The sequence below is a fragment of the Acipenser ruthenus genome, chromosome 36 (genome assembly GCF_902713425.1).
Source record: "Acipenser ruthenus chromosome 36, fAciRut3.2 maternal haplotype, whole genome shotgun sequence".
NCBI lineage: Eukaryota > Metazoa > Chordata > Actinopteri > Acipenseriformes > Acipenseridae > Acipenser > Acipenser ruthenus.
The window spans coordinates 7,704,310-7,720,474 of record NC_081224.1 but is presented as its reverse complement, the minus strand read 5'-3'; the positions used below and the strand labels follow the sequence as shown (position 1 = coordinate 7,720,474).

The window sequence follows — 16,165 nt, the reverse complement described above, 5'->3', positions numbered from 1 at the left end:
TCTGTGTTTCACGTGTGATTTAAATTGTATATTTGTATTTAGGCACGGGATTGCACATCACTGCACGTGCATTTAAAGTATAGTATGTGAGCACGGGGTTGCACAGAATTAATTCACGTGCTAGGATTCAAGTGAATAATTAATTAGTAATTGAATCCCAGCACAACAGTATATATAGATGCACATTTCTTTCACTCGGGGTTGGGTGTTCGAGAGTGAAGAACGGGAGAGAGAGAGGAGGAAAAAGGAAAGTAGGAAAAAAGTAAAGAAAGCTATGTTTTTGTTTCACTCACCGTTTGCCTGTCTGTGCACTGTCTGTTTACTGTTTTAGTCCGTTTTGTTCGTCTATTTATTTTGGCGTAAGTGCCGTGTCCTGTTTTGTGTTCTGTTTAAACCTTTACTTTGTTAATAAACGCTGAGTGCTACCATTTGCACTCAGCTTCTCATCACCACCGTCTGTCTGTGTATTCCTTTCTGGTCTGACGCCACCCACTCCGGCCATCTTTGTGACAATCCCAAAGTAGAATAGGTGGCTAAAAACTGTCCCCTTTATAAATCATGTATTCTGTCTATGGCTTTGACAGTCTATTGTTTTTTTATTTTTTTTAATAATTTAGTCGTTGCCAATTAGTTTTTATTATTTTCTCCCCAATTTGAAATGCCCAATTATTTTATTATGCTCAGCTCACCGCTACCACCCCTGCGCTGACTCGGGAGGGGCGAAGATGAACACATGCTGTCCTCCGAAGCGTGTGCCGTCAGCCGCCCGCTTCTTTACACACTGCGAGCTCACCGTGCAGCCGCCTCAGAGCTACAGCGTCGGAGGACAACGCAGGTCCGGGCAGCTTACAGGCAAACCCGCAGGCTCCTGGCCAGACTACAGGGGTCGCTGGTGCGCGGTGAGCCGAGGACACCCTGGCCGACCTAACCCTCCCTCCCCCCGGGCGACGCTCGGCCAATTGAGCGCCGCCCCCTGGACTCGAACTAGCGACGTCCAGGCTATAGAGCGCATCCTGCACTCTAGCGAGTGCTTTTACTGGATGCGCCACTCGGGAGCCCCAGTCTATTGTTTTTTAATTGCCTTTTCAAAGGCTGGTGCCTGCTTGCCAGCTGTGCTGTTTTGGTCAGTCAGTTAGCATAGGAGACGTTAATGTCAAGAGACACCAATGCCAGGATGGCAAGTGCAATAAAAATAAAACTTCGGGCAGCTGTGCCCTGTGCAGAAAGGCGATGTGGAGAAGTGCATGATCTGTGTTGATTGTGAACAGCCTTAGACTCAAGGTAAAGGAATACCATTTTGTCAAAAAAAAGAGAAATAAATTAGACTTTTTTTTTTATATAACTTCTTGTGCTGTGCGCTCCTGTAAAACGTTTTCTTCTAAGTTTATTTATCTACGTTGTTCAGTTGCTTTTGCACATCTGATAATAAACCAATTGCTGTTGCTGTTGTAAACTGATGTCTGTTCAGATGTTTATTTATTTACATTGTCTTGTTTTGATTTGTAAAATAAATGTTAATATACCGTATATACAGATGTTTGTGACGTACTCAATAATAAAAAAAAAACTAAATTGCATCTGACTGTTTCTCCGTTCGTTATACTATTTACAGTGTTTAGAATACAGCCGTCAGAAAGACTGCTGCGGGGCTTCTAGGTATGAGTATATCTCCGGTCCTTCTAGTGTTGAAGACAAATCGCATTCTTTATTAGTTTGCAAATGCTTTATTAAGCTGCAGATGACACTCAGATAGAGGAGAGTGAGATGGATCACATTTACATTCATGTTTTTTAGTGACACACAGGGGCGTGCATCAGTCTTGACCTCCCTCTACATTACCATGTTAATACAGGTGGGAATACTTCACCAGTGTTCATGCAATGCCTAGTTTATTCACATGAGTGAAAGCGACCAAATAAGACGGGATAATAATAGGGAATACATTTTAAAACCTTGGTTAGCAACCCTTTAAAGGGTCCGCCAGTGATAATGTTGCTTGTGGGTTGTAAAGTCTTCCATTGCCAGTTTAATCTGATGTTAACAGTTTACAATCTATATACAGAAGTGTGCAAATTTATCAGAGAACCCCGTTGCTTTTGTAGTTTTGATTTGTTGTGCATATGAAATCAAACCACTGGAACTGAAAGCCCTGGAAAATTGTCAAAACAGGCAAGTCATTGACTGTCTAATTATATTGATGACTTTAACATGCCACACATGCAATTCATTTAAAATAGATAGAGAAAAAGAACACACAGCCACAAATGGTAAAATGAAGGAGACTTTTTAGAGGTTGTTTAAGATACCTAATTAAGCAGCCCCAAACGAATGTACAATGTGAGTGACATCATTCTCAAGGAAGGTACACTGGCCTATACTAAAAATAATATAGAACAATTGATTAGACACCCAGCATTTTCCCAGCGTTGAGTTTTGCATCTTCAGGGAGACTTGTTAACTAATGCAACATAATCCTTCACGACAGGAGCATTTTTTCGGCACTGGAATATAAGGAAAAAAAAGAACAAATTAGTAGCTATATATATATATATATATATATATATATATATATATATATATACAGTATACTCAAAATACAAAACTACTTGAGTGTAATATAAGGAAAGAGAAAGTTAAGAGAGTACCATGAATAATCACATATTCTAAAATATTACCTATGTCACAAAGACGGCCAGAGTGGGTGGCGTCAGACCAGAAGCAGGAAGGAATACAAACACAGAGACTTGGATTTTGGTTAGGCTGAGCGCGTGATCGCGCTCAGCATTTAATAAACAGACAGAAAATAAAAGGTTTGAAACAACAAAAACACAGGACACGGCACTTGACGCCAAAATAAACAGACATACAAAACGACTAAACACTAACAGACGGTGCAGGACAGACAGACGAACAAACACGGTGAGTGAAAACACGTTAACTACTACTTTGACTATTATTATTATTATTATTTTACTTCACCTCCGTCTCCAATCCCGTTCTCCACTCACCGAACACCTAACCCTGACTGACTAAAAATGTGCCTATTTATACTGTTGTGCTGGGATTCAATTACTAATTAATTATTCACTTGAATCCCAGCACGTGAATTAATTCTGTGCAACCCCGTGCTCACATATTACATTTAACCAGCACGTGAAGTGATTTGTGCCCTCCTCGTGCCTACATACAAATCTACACTTTTTAAATATACGTGAAACACAGACCCGTTTATATCCCGTGTACCAATCTATACACCAACATTAACATACGCACGCATACATACACAAAACACACAAATGCACACAGGGGCGGGGCACTTTGCCACATATACCCCCCCTTGTGCGCAGCACACATGGCCTCAACGGCCACCTCCCCCCTTAAAAACCCAGCGGTCCAGGACAAAGTCTCGGGCTGGGAAGGGAGGCTTCAGTGGGCCCTTGGCTGGCAATGCTGTCAGCACCCCTGCCGGTAGTGGCACGGCTGACAGCCTGTTGGTCCCGTCCTGCAGCGAAAAAGCTGCGGGGGCAGGTGGTCCCCCGACCTCCCCCTTCTTCGTAGCCAGCAGCTCCCTCCTGTGGGGCTCCAGCCACAAGAACTCCTGCAGCGAAACTGCTGCTGGGGAAAGTGGTCTCCAGACCTCCTCCCCCTTCTTCGTGGCCGGCAGCTCCCCTTTCTGGGGCTCCGGCCACCGTACTCCCTGCGGAGGTACGGGCAGCAGAGGCAGCTCCTGCTCCTCTGCTCCGGGCGGTGGCGGAGGCAGAGGCAGCTCCAGCTCCTCTGCTCCTGGCGGTGGTGGAGGCAGAGGCAGCTCCTGCTCCTCTGCTCCTGGAGGTGGTGGAGGCAGAGGCAGCTCCTGCTCCTCTGCTCCTGGAGGTGGTGGAGGCAGAGGCAGCTCCTGCTCCTCTGCTCCTGGAAGTGGTGGAGGCAGAGGCAGCTCCTGCTCCTCTGCTCCTGGAGGTGGTGGAGGCAGAGGCAGCTCCTGCTCCTCTGCTCCTGGAAGTGGTGGAGGCAGAGGCAGCTCCTGCTCCTCTGCTCCTGGCGGTGGTGGAGGCAGAGGCAGCTCCTGCTCCTCTGCTCCTGGAAGTGGTGGAGGCAGAGGCAGCTCCTGCTCCTCTGCTCCTGGCGGTGGTGGAGGCAGTGGCAGCTCCTGCTCCTCTGCTCCTGGTGGTGGTGGAGGCAGAGGCAGCTCCTGCTCCTCTGCTCCTAGTGGAGGAAGCGGTGGAGGTGGCGGAGGCAGAGGCAGCTCCTCTGCTCCTGGCGGCGCTGGCTCCCTCCGCTGTGGCGGCTGGGCTGGTGCGCGCCGTGCTGCCTTCAGCAGCATGAATAGAGGCTGCTGGGGGACACCAGCCTCCTGCCCCTCTCCCCCCAAAAAATTTCCAGGGGGTTGGGCCTGTAACCCCTCCCCTTCCGGCTCTTGGGGCTCAACCAGCAGGCATTTTCCCTCTGCTGGTGGCTTGGGTCCCAGAGCTGTGGAAGCCCCGACTTGCCTCCCTTTGGGCTGTGGACGCACCGACTCCTCCCTTTTGGGCTGTGGACGCACCGACTCCTCCCTTTTGGGCTGTGGATGCACCGACTCCTCCCTTTTGGGCTGTGGACGCACCGACTCCCCCCTCTTGGGCTGTGGACGTTCGGGCTCCCCCCACTCAGGCGTAGGACGTTCGGGCTCCTCCCACTCAGGCGTAGGACGTTCGGGCTCCTCCCACTCAGGCGTAGGACGTTCAGGCTCCTTCCGCTTGGGCACTGGCGAGCTGGCATAGGGGCATCCTGACCAGTCATGTCCCCCTTCCTCACATCGCCCGCACCAGCTCGGTGGCACCTCGGAGCAGTCCCTCCAGCGGTGATCCACCTCTCCGCACCAGGTGCACCAGGGGAACAGGTTCTCTGGCTCCTCTGGCCGCTGTTGCAGTTGTGGTTGGGGCGGTGGGAGCAGCAGTCTACCTCCCCCTGCTGGTGGTGGAGACTGAGGCGACCCCTGCTCCTCCCTCTCCTGATGGACAGGGCAGTGGGCCACGAAGTGCTCACCTCCGCAGATGGGGCATCGTTGGGGTAGCTGTCCGAGGGGGTACCAGGGGCAGTTGGTGCGGGAATGCCCAGGCTCAGCACAGCAGTAACACCCGGGCTGCTGTTCCTCCTCCTCCTCACCTTGGAAGGGGCAGATCGCCACCGTGTGTCCTTGGACCCCACAGCCCATGCACCAGCCTTGGTCCTCAAGGCCCCCGAGGAGGTCCTCCAGGTCCCGTCAGCCGTCTCTCCAGCCTTCCATTTTCCCCTCGGGGTGCACCAACCAGTCCCATATTTCTCGGGACGGTGGGGAACCCGGTGGCAGTGGGGTGGCTACTGCTGGTTGGGGTGACCGCTGCTTCTGCTGCTTCCTGCAGCTCTTTCTCCCCATCCCTCCTCTTGCTCTTGCTCTTTTTTTTTTTTGTAATCCAGACCCCTCCTGGTCTGACGCTTGGAGGCGCGGCTATCCCACTTCTGACACCACGTGTCACAAAGACGGCCAGAGTGGGTGGCGTCAGACCAGAAGCAGGAAGGAATACAAACACAGAGACTTGGATTTTGGTTAGGCTGAGCGCGTGATCGCGCTCAGCATTTAATAAACAGACAGAAAATAAAAGGTTTGAAACAACAAAAACACAGGACACGGCACTTGACGCCAAAATAAACAGACATACAAAACGACTAAACACTAAACAGACGGTGCAGGACAGACAGACGAACAAACACGGTGAGTGAAAACACGTTAACTACTACTTTGACTATTATTATTATTATTATTTTACTTCACCTCCGTCTCCAATCCCGTTCTCCACTCACCGAACACCTAACCCTGACTGACTAAAAATGTGCCTATTTATACTGTTGTGCTGGGATTCAATTACTAATTAATTATTCACTTGAATCCCAGCACGTGAATTAATTCTGTGCAACCCCGTGCTCACATATTACATTTAACCAGCACGTGAAGTGATTTGTGCCCTCCTCGTGCCTACATACAAATCTACACTTTTTAAATATACGTGAAACACAGACCCGTTTATATCCCGTGTACCAATCTATACACCAACATTAACATACGCACGCATACATACACAAAACACACAAATGCACACAGGGGCGGGGCACTTTGCCACATATACCCCCCCTTGTGCGCAGCACACATGGCCTCAACGGCCACCTCCCCCCTTAAAAACCCAGCGGTCCAGGACAAAGTCTCGGGCTGGGAAGGGAGGCTTCAGTGGGCCCTTGGCTGGCAATGCTGTCAGCACCCCTGCCGGTAGTGGCACGGCTGACAGCCTGTTGGTCCCGTCCTGCAGCGAAAAAGCTGCGGGGGCAGGTGGTCCCCCGACCTCCCCCTTCTTCGTAGCCAGCAGCTCCCTCCTGTGGGGCTCCGGCCACAAGAACTCCTGCAGCGAAACTGCTGCTGGGGAAAGTGGTCTCCAGACCTCCTCCCCCTTCTTCGTGGCCGGCAGCTCCCCTTTCTGGGGCTCCGGCCACCGTACTCCCTGCGGAGGTACGGGCAGCAGAGGCAGCTCCTGCTCCTCTGCTCCGGGCGGTGGCGGAGGCAGAGGCAGCTCCAGCTCCTCTGCTCCTGGCGGTGGTGGAGGCAGAGGCAGCTCCTGCTCCTCTGCTCCTGGAGGTGGTGGAGGCAGAGGCAGCTCCTGCTCCTCTGCTCCTGGAGGTGGTGGAGGCAGAGGCAGCTCCTGCTCCTCTGCTCCTGGAAGTGGTGGAGGCAGAGGCAGCTCCTGCTCCTCTGCTCCTGGAGGTGGTGGAGGCAGAGGCAGCTCCTGCTCCTCTGCTCCTGGAAGTGGTGGAGGCAGAGGCAGCTCCTGCTCCTCTGCTCCTGGCGGTGGTGGAGGCAGAGGCAGCTCCTGCTCCTCTGCTCCTGGAAGTGGTGGAGGCAGAGGCAGCTCCTGCTCCTCTGCTCCTGGCGGTGGTGGAGGCAGTGGCAGCTCCTGCTCCTCTGCTCCTGGTGGTGGTGGAGGCAGAGGCAGCTCCTGCTCCTCTGCTCCTAGTGGAGGAAGCGGTGGAGGTGGCGGAGGCAGAGGCAGCTCCTCTGCTCCTGGCGGCGCTGGCTCCCTCCGCTGTGGCGGCTGGGCTGGTGCGCGCCGTGCTGCCTTCAGCAGCATGAATAGAGGCTGCTGGGGGACACCAGCCTCCTGCCCCTCTCCCCCCCAAAAATTTCCAGGGGGTTGGGCCTGTAACCCCTCCCCTTCCGGCTCTTGGGGCTCAACCAGCAGGCATTTTCCCTCTGCTGGTGGCTTGGGTCCCAGAGCTGTGGAAGCCCCGACTTGCCTCCCTTTGGGCTGTGGACGCACCGACTCCTCCCTTTTGGGCTGTGGACGCACCGACTCCTCCCTTTTGGGCTGTGGATGCACCGACTCCTCCCTTTTGGGCTGTGGACGCACCGACTCCCCCCTCTTGGGCTGTGGACGTTCGGGCTCCCCCCACTCAGGCGTAGGACGTTCGGGCTCCTCCCACTCAGGCGTAGGACGTTCGGGCTCCTCCCACTCAGGCGTAGGACGTTCAGGCTCCTTCCGCTTGGGCACTGGCGAGCTGGCATAGGGGCATCCTGACCAGTCATGTCCCCCTTCCTCACATCGCCCGCACCAGCTCGGTGGCACCTCGGAGCAGTCCCTCCAGCGGTGATCCACCTCTCCGCACCAGGTGCACCAGGGGAACAGGTTCTCTGGCTCCTCTGGCCGCTGTTGCAGTTGTGGTTGGGGCGGTGGGAGCAGCAGTCTACCTCCCCCTGCTGGTGGTGGAGACTGAGGCGACCCCTGCTCCTCCCTCTCCTGATGGACAGGGCAGTGGGCCACGAAGTGCTCACCTCCGCAGATGGGGCATCGTTGGGGTAGCTGTCCGAGGGGGTACCAGGGGCAGTTGGTGCGGGAATGCCCAGGCTCAGCACAGCAGTAACACCCGGGCTGCTGTTCCTCCTCCTCCTCACCTTGGAAGGGGCAGATCGCCACCGTGTGTCCTTGGACCCCACAGGCCATGCACCAGCCTTGGTCCTCAAGGCCCCCGAGGAGGTCCTCCAGGTCCCGTCAGCCGTCTCTCCAGCCTTCCATTTTCCCCTCGGGGTGCACCAACCAGTCCCATATTTCTCGGGACGGTGGGGAACCCGGTGGCAGTGGGGTGGCTACTGCTGGTTGGGGTGACCGCTGCTTCTGCTGCTTCCTGCAGCTCTTTCTCCCCATCCCTCCTCTTGCTCTTGCTCTTTTTTTTTTTTGTAATCCAGACCCCTCCTGGTCTGACGCTTGGAGGCGCGGCTATCCCACTTCTGACACCACGTGTCACAAAGACGGCCAGAGTGGGTGGCGTCAGACCAGAAGCAGGAAGGAATACAAACACAGAGACTTGGATTTTGGTTAGGCTGAGCGCGTGATCGCGCTCAGCATTTAATAAACAGACAGAAAATAAAAGGTTTGAAACAACAAAAACACAGGACACGGCACTTGACGCCAAAATAAACAGACATACAAAACGACTAAACACTAAACAGACGGTGCAGGACAGACAGACGAACAAACACGGTGAGTGAAAACACGTTAACTACTACTTTGACTATTATTATTATTATTATTTTACTTCACCTCCGTCTCCAATCCCGTTCTCCACTCACCGAACACCTAACCCTGACTGACTAAAAATGTGCCTATTTATACTGTTGTGCTGGGATTCAATTACTAATTAATTATTCACTTGAATCCCAGCACGTGAATTAATTCTGTGCAACCCCGTGCTCACATATTACATTTAACCAGCACGTGAAGTGATTTGTGCCCTCCTCGTGCCTACATACAAATCTACACTTTTTAAATATACGTGAAACACAGACCCGTTTATATCCCGTGTACCAATCTATACACCAACATTAACATACGCACGCATACATACACAAAACACACAAATGCACACAGGGGCGGGGCACTTTGCCACACCTAACAAAATGTTTGGAAGCATAATTCATGTATATATATATATTTCCTAAGGCGCAAGGCGCTGCTTGTGGTTTTCAGAAGGAAAGCTGTGGTCACATTAAACGACATTAAAATCAGTAAGAGCACATGTAAAGCATGCAAATATATTTGAAAAGATAAAAGTGAAATCGCAAATACAGAAAATAAATATTCAGTCTTAAAAAAAACCCATCATACAATCACCTCTCAAACATGAGAAATAAAACAGTAAATGAACCAATAGCTCAGCACTTTACAAATAACAACCATAACCTGATGCCTAAAACTTGTAGTTTTAGAAGAAAAAAAATTAGATAATGTACAATATTGAAGAATAAAGGAAAATAAATGGATAAATAGACTAGATACCATGATGCCTGAAGGTTGAAATAGAAAGGAACAGTAGATCGTTTTGTTACGTCATTAACTATGTAGAAAATGACATCACAAGCACAGAAATAGATTTCAATAGAAATAAGGGACTGTGGTTACCATGGCATCAAAAGCCTATCAATACCTCCACAGTTTGTTTTCCATCACACTTTCCCTTGACCAAGGCGTGTTAAACATTGCGATGGGGCTGACCGTGATTAAGCAAACGGAAAACCTCTATGCAAACGCACAGTGTCAGAGAGCAATGATCTTAACAGAACCTTAACAGGCAATATCCCTGAAGACGGAGACGGCATCTCTTTAAAACAAAGCCAATCCAGGCCCTGCTTTAACTAGAAAAGTTCCTTCTCAATCACACGCTTGATCATTGCTTACCTCCCAAGCAGTTGAAATTACTCGTCTTGTTAGCAATACGTGCCAGGTGGATTTGATTTCCATCGACTTTCAGCACTTTAAATTTTTCAAAAGGTGGAATAAGTACCTCTTTTTCACTTTGGTTATCTGAATATTCTTCAATTGGCACGCCGAGGCAGGTGTGTATTATGAACAAAGTTCCGTTTCCAAACTGTTTTGCTACATTTTTGTCTAAAGAGGTAGAAGCAAACTGACCAAATCGTACAGTTGTACCTTCAAGAGCGGCAAACTGGCCTTGAACCCCTCTAAAAACATCATAACATTTACCCTTCTTGGACCTCAGAGTTTTCAGGGCGTCTGTCAAATAAAAATGCAACGACTTGAACGGAAAAGCTTCGTAATGTTTTCCTCCTTTTCTAACTTCTTCATTGAACGTGTTGTAAACGTCCATAGTATAAGCATAGATTGCCGTGGCTTGTTCCAAATTCAAAGACATCCTCTTTTTTTTCACCATTGACTTTTTTGCTGTTTCCCAGACGTTTTTAAAATTGGGGGTGTTTTGTAATTCTGATGGAAGATATTTTTCCTTAACAAGTTTTAACATTTTTCTTTCGCAACGGACATATTGATCATCGAGGGAATTTTCTGCGAGGTCCATCGTTATCGGAGCCTTAAAACATTGTATCTGAAAAAAAGAACGATATAAGACATAACTAGAAGAAACACAATTTGTTTATAACATACTAGCACGTGATTGACACATATTGTAATCTACAGAAATGTGATAAGCAGTGGTGCAGTCCGTAACGCCATTAAAATATTGATTTTCTTAAATAAGAATTATTATATGAATTCCCATTGTATTTGTATACTGACCTTCTAGTAACACATATAGCTTAATAGGTAATAGAATAGGTAATTCTGGATCAGAAGCAGACTCATCTTCTTTTGAAGTCAGCTCTGCGGTTCTCTGTATGCTATCCTGGGAAGTGCTTCGTTTGTGTCTGTGTCCACAGTCCAAGTCGATGCTCTGTTGCTGTCGTCTTTCTCAGCATTTTTTGCCTTCTTAAAGAAGTTGTTCGTAACAGAAGAAGTTCCTAATGCTCTTTTCATTGCATCAAGAGGACTACTAACTGAATCAAAGTCGTGCAGGAGATGGGAGTCTTCTTTTTAGTGGTAGTTGGTGCATGCCATCTAAGTAGAGATGATGAGCACCCTCTATCTTTATAAATATATATTTTTTATTTTTTCCATTATATCTTCTCCCATTTCCCTGTACTTTTTATAAGCTTAAATAGTTTCCTTTCTCTATTTGTTTTTCTCTTTCTACTTTTAAAATATAATTTACTGATGCTGCTATAATTTCTATGTCCCTTCTTATTTAATAAGCTTCTTTACTGATTGTATGTATTGCATGCCATGAGTATATGTTCTACAGTTTCTTGCTCCCCTCAGTTATTACATTTTTCATTCTCATGACTTCCAGTTCTGTATAAATGTATAAAATAATTTAAAAGGAATAAATGCATGCTTACATTCTTAATATACTGTACAGTCACTATGTGGGGTGAGGGGTTGATTAAGCGATACTGCCCATCAATCATGGCTCTACCGTGTGATAGTTGACCACGATGAGCCGAAGGCGAGTGCGCTAACGAAAGTCAAGGTCAACTATCACACAGTAGAGCCAGCATCGAGAGGGCACTATTATTCAACTTTCCGTGTCTGCTGTTGAAAATTGCTTGATGTCTGTGCACCAGCCCAGCTTACAGGGCTGTGATTGGCTGGCTTGGCAGCTGCGGGTACAGGATTGGTTGCTTTCGTCTGTGCAAAGTATTGATTGGCTAGTTTTGGTGCCATGAGGCTAGTTTATTGCATGCCATGAGTATATGTTCTACACTTTCTTGCTCCCCACAGTTATTACATTTTTCATTTTCATGACTTCCAGTTCGACCAATTGTGTCTTTGTTTAGTGTTTGCTGTCCAATAGACGTGAACTGAGGTTTCAATACGGCATGTCAAAATGAAACAGCCGGCACTTGTGCAGATTGATTTTAAACTTAATTCACAGTTGGTGCTGAGATTTTCCAGCAGGCATCTACTGTCTATTAATACATTGGCAAGGACCGCCATCCTATTCATTTCAATGGGTTTGTGACGTCAGACCCATGGAGATATCTAGTCACAAACCCGATATCACCACGGTCATCCAGGTTATCACAGACATTTTCATTAAATATCTTTTAAAACTTACTTTTGGTCTTTTTTCATTCAAAATTCATTCATAGCAATTGTATAATCGCAATATGGCACGACAGGGTGTGTGTTGTTGTGGGATATAGCCACTTCTCGGGTGGTTGAAAGCACCCGAGGTGTGCTGATATCCCACATCAACACACACCCAGTCATGCCATATTGCTTAATTACAGCCCGCTAAAGCAGGAAGCTGATTGGTTGACGTTACTGAATAATTTTCTAATGTCAGATATTTCTGTAGGCAGCCTGTATCCTTACGTAAATTATCAGTCAGCTTAATTATGAAAGACTAAGAGGCCAATCCAGAAAAGAACATAGAAATATAACCTGTGGAAACTCCAGCAAGATCACGGCAGACAGGATGAGAATCGAGGGCACGAGGTTTTTCATCTCCGTTTTCTTCCTTCACCAACCGGGCAAATCCTTTCAACAGAACTTATTTAATTAAGGAGAATAAAAAAAAAAAGTTTAAACAAGACACAATTCATTTTACTCCCATGTTGTTCCATTGCTTGTTTTTATGTTCTTTCTTGTTTGTAATTCATCACATTCTAGAGCTCACTTGCTCTAAAGTTTAAAGTGATTAATTCCCCTTTGATTCAAGTTGCAACCTGAGGTTGATATATATATAAGGAAGCCTGCAATAGAGACTATTCAGTTTGTTTAAACAATAATGATTTATTATTCATTCATTTATTCAGCATGACAAAAGTTTTTTATAACTTGTTGTTGTTGTTGCAAACGTTCAGTCATGTTAACTCTGTGTAATAGATTTTCTGCTTATGAATCCACTGTTTGTATGCTTGGAGCTTTCCAATTCTTTACATACAGTTTATCATCTGTGTTTCCTGGACCTTTATTTCAGGTACCTGTAGTAATAAACAGGACTGCATACATGCCATATAGTAATAACCATTTTTAACTGTAGTTTTAACAAAAAGCTACTTATGAATCTTGGGAAATAATTATTCTATATTACTGTACGTTTGAATATTATTAGTTTTGTTTGTGGAAGACCAGTGATCTGCCTTGTACTTGTCTGTGGGACAATTAGAAAAAAAACTGTAAAATCTGACCCTGTTCCACACCTCACTGTTCTTTACAATGCTTCCCTATGCTTTACCACACCTCTCTGTGCTTTACAATGCTTCCATATGCTTTACCACACCTCTCTGTGCTTTACAATGCTTCCCTGTGCTTTACCATACCTCTCTGTGCTTTATTGTATATTTTTCTCCTATTAAAAAAATGAATTGCAGAATTTTCTCAGACACTAAATAGCAGAATCAGTCCTGACCAGTACAAGCAGGAAACTTAACGGAAACTTAACCAAACCCATGTGGGTGTCTAACGTCTATTGCTGTTTTTTCACAGCTGTGTAACTGTGAGATTTCATTAGCATATTCTGTTTTCATAATTGGTTTAGTTTGAAAATATACAGTATTTACTAAATATGTTTATATTTAAAAAAAAATATATATAAGCATACAAACATATTAAAAAAGAGGGTAAACTAACCCTTGTAAAAGTTCCCCATAGCAAAAGCAAAGCAAAGTGTAATGAAGTATAGAGAAAGAATGATACAGCATAGATGTGGTTACGCATAGGGAAGCATTGTAAAGCACAGAGAGGTATGGTAAAGCATAGGGAAGCATTGTAAAGCACAGAGAGGTGTGGTAAAGCATATGGAAGCATTGTAAAGCACAGAGAGCTCTGGTAAAGCACAGGGAGGCATTGTAAAGCACAGAGAGGTATGATAAAGCATAGGGAAATATTGTGAAGCATGGAGTGGTGTGGTAAAGCATGGTAAACTATGGTAAATGCAAGCATGAGATAAGCAATAGGAAAACTGTACAGTTACCTTGCAGTTTATTGCGGCAAACTTTTATAAGGGCATTTACAGTGTGGAAAGCAGATGCATCTTTAAAAACATGGTAAACTGTGGTAGATGTGCAGTATAACCAGAGGGAATACTGCAGAATTGATATAAGGATCTAGAAATGCCCTTACCTGAAAATTCAAATGCAGTTAACCAGTCTTTCACTCCAACCGAATGACAATCGATGACTAAAGCTGTGCTGTCTTTATATACCCTCCCAGCTCTGCACAGCAGCAGAGGGGGGCTTGTGAGTGTTTACAGCAGGCTTTAGCAGTTTGACAGGTAAGCTATGTGTGGTTAAAAGACTTCCTGCAGGCTTCAGTAGAAAAGAAGCAAAGATACTCTTTATACAGACTCAGAAGAACAGGGGTCTAGCTTGTGTTGCTTTGGGGGGGGGACATTTATTATCTCTGTCTAAATAAAAATACATGTATATAACTTGACTACTCTGTGTTTAAATAAATAATAAACATGTGCAGTAGTGTGCACATTGATTAGAACACCTCAAGATGTGTCATTTACTGTGCTTTGCACACAAAAACATTTATTCATACAGAAATCATTCATTTTTGCAAACTCATCTGACATGAGTCTGACAGTGTCTTTAATGCTCATATTTAGTCTGGCCACCTTTAACATCAATAACAGCTTGAATTCTTTTTGGCATTGTGTCTGTGCACTTTCTCAAAATCTCTGTTGTAATTCTCTTCCTATTTGAAATGATTTGCCTATATTGACAGTTTTTCAGTTCCTGTGGTTGGATTTTATGATCTTTTATAAGGATTAGTTTACCATGGTTTGTTTTTTTAATATGCTTTACCATACCTCGCTGTGCTTTACAAAGCTTACCGATGCTTTCCCATGCTCTCACTGTGCTTTATCACACTTTCTTTTATAAGGGACACTTTGTTATTTCTGTCTTGTTATATCTTTAAATTATATTATGAAAATACACTAGATTTTTCTGACATTACAAAAAATGCATTGCAGTTTTTTCTTATATTACAAAAGTGCATTGTACATATTTTTCAAATTGCAAAAATGCATTGTAGAGTTTTCTATTACAAAAATACATTGTGGATTTTTCTCCCATTACAAAAATGCATTGTAGAATTCTTATATTACAAAAATGCATTGTATATTTTTCTGAGAAACGAATTAGCAGAATCAGTCCTGACCAGTACAATGTGGAAACTTAACGATATGTTTTACACATTAACACCAAACCCACGTGGTGTCTTATAACAGGTGTTTCTGTTTGTTTCACAGCTTTGTATATAGTGTGGCTCTCAAAAGTATTCACCCCCCTTTCATTTTATTGTGTTACAACATCGAATCAAAATGCATTTAATTAGGAGTTTTTGCCACTGATCAACACAAATAATGTCAAAGTGAAAAATAAAATCTACAAATTGTTCTAAATTAATTACAAATACAAAATAGAAAATAATTGATTGCATAAGTATTCACCTCCTTGAGTCAATATTTGGTAGAGGCACCTTTGGCAGCAATTACAGCCATGAGTCTATTTGGATAAGTCTCTACCAGCTTTGCACATCTGGACACTGCAATTTTTGCTCATTCTTCTTTGCAAAATTGCTCAAGCTCCGTCAAGTTGGATGGGGACCTTTGGTGAACAGCAATCTTCAACTCTTTCCACATATTCTCAATTGGATTGAGGTCCTGGCTTTGACTGGGCCACTCCAGGAAATTGACCTTTTTGTTTTTAAGCCACTCCAGTGTGGCTTTGGCTGTATGTTTGGGGTCATTGTCTTGCTGGAAGATGAATCTTCTCCCAAGTCCCAGGTCTCTTGCAGACTTCAGCAGGTTTTCCTCCAGGATTTCTCTGCACATTGCTGCATCCATTTTGCCCTCTATCTTCACGAGCTTTCCAGGCCCTGACGCAGAGAAGCATCCCCATAGCATGATGCTGCCACCACCATGCTTCACGGTAGGGATGGTGTTCTCAGGATGATGTGCGGTGTTAGGCTTGAGCCAAACATAGCGCTTAGCGTTGAGGCCAAAAAGCTCTATTTTGGTCTCATCAGACCATAGAATCTTCTTCCACTTAGTCTCAGCGTCTCCCACTTGCCTTCTGGCAAACTCTAGCCGAGATTTGATGTGAGTTTTTTTGCCACTCTCCCATAAAGGCCAGTTTTGTGAAGCACCCGGGCTATTGTTGCCGTATGCACAGTGTCTCCCAGTTCAGCCGTGGAAGACTGTAACTCCTTTAGAGTTGCCATAGGCCTCTTGGTGGCCTCCCTGACTAGTGCCCTTCTCGCCCGGATACTCCGTTTTTGAGGACGGCCTTTTCTAGACA

General features: G+C 45.9%; 1 protein-coding gene across 2 annotated transcripts; it reads right to left on the bottom strand.

Moving 5' to 3' along the window:
* Positions 1 to 1,829: 1,829 nt before the first annotated feature.
* LOC131706712 (erythroblast NAD(P)(+)--arginine ADP-ribosyltransferase-like) lies at positions 1,830 to 14,066 on the bottom strand. Of its 2 annotated transcripts, none has more exons than XM_059008326.1 (4): positions 13,977 to 14,066; positions 12,294 to 12,389; positions 9,732 to 10,395; positions 1,830 to 2,501 (listed from the first exon to the last, which is right to left on the bottom strand). In XM_059008326.1, exons 2-4 carry the CDS (start codon positions 12,354 to 12,356, stop codon positions 2,455 to 2,457), a joined length of 774 nt encoding a protein of 257 aa, XP_058864309.1. In that variant the 5' UTR covers positions 12,357 to 12,389; positions 13,977 to 14,066; the 3' UTR covers positions 1,830 to 2,454. The 2 variants fall into 2 exon arrangements, with proteins under 2 accessions (XP_058864309.1, XP_058864310.1); XM_059008327.1 differs by having other exon boundaries at positions 12,294 to 12,401; positions 13,977 to 14,053.
* Between the last annotated feature and the right edge of the window lie 2,099 nt (positions 14,067 to 16,165).

Coding starts and splice junctions, on each gene's coding strand:
- LOC131706712 (XM_059008326.1), bottom strand. CDS start 12,356: ATGAAAAACCTCGTGCCCTCGATTCTCATCCTGTCTGCCGTGATCTTG. Junction 10,396..12,293: donor TCTTGCTGGAGTTTCCACAG/GTTATATTTCTA, acceptor TCTTTTTTTCAG/ATACAATGTTTTAAGGCTCC. Junction 2,502..9,731: donor TAATTTCAACTGCTTGGGAG/GTAAGCAATGAT, acceptor CTTATATTCCAG/TGCCGAAAAAATGCTCCTGT.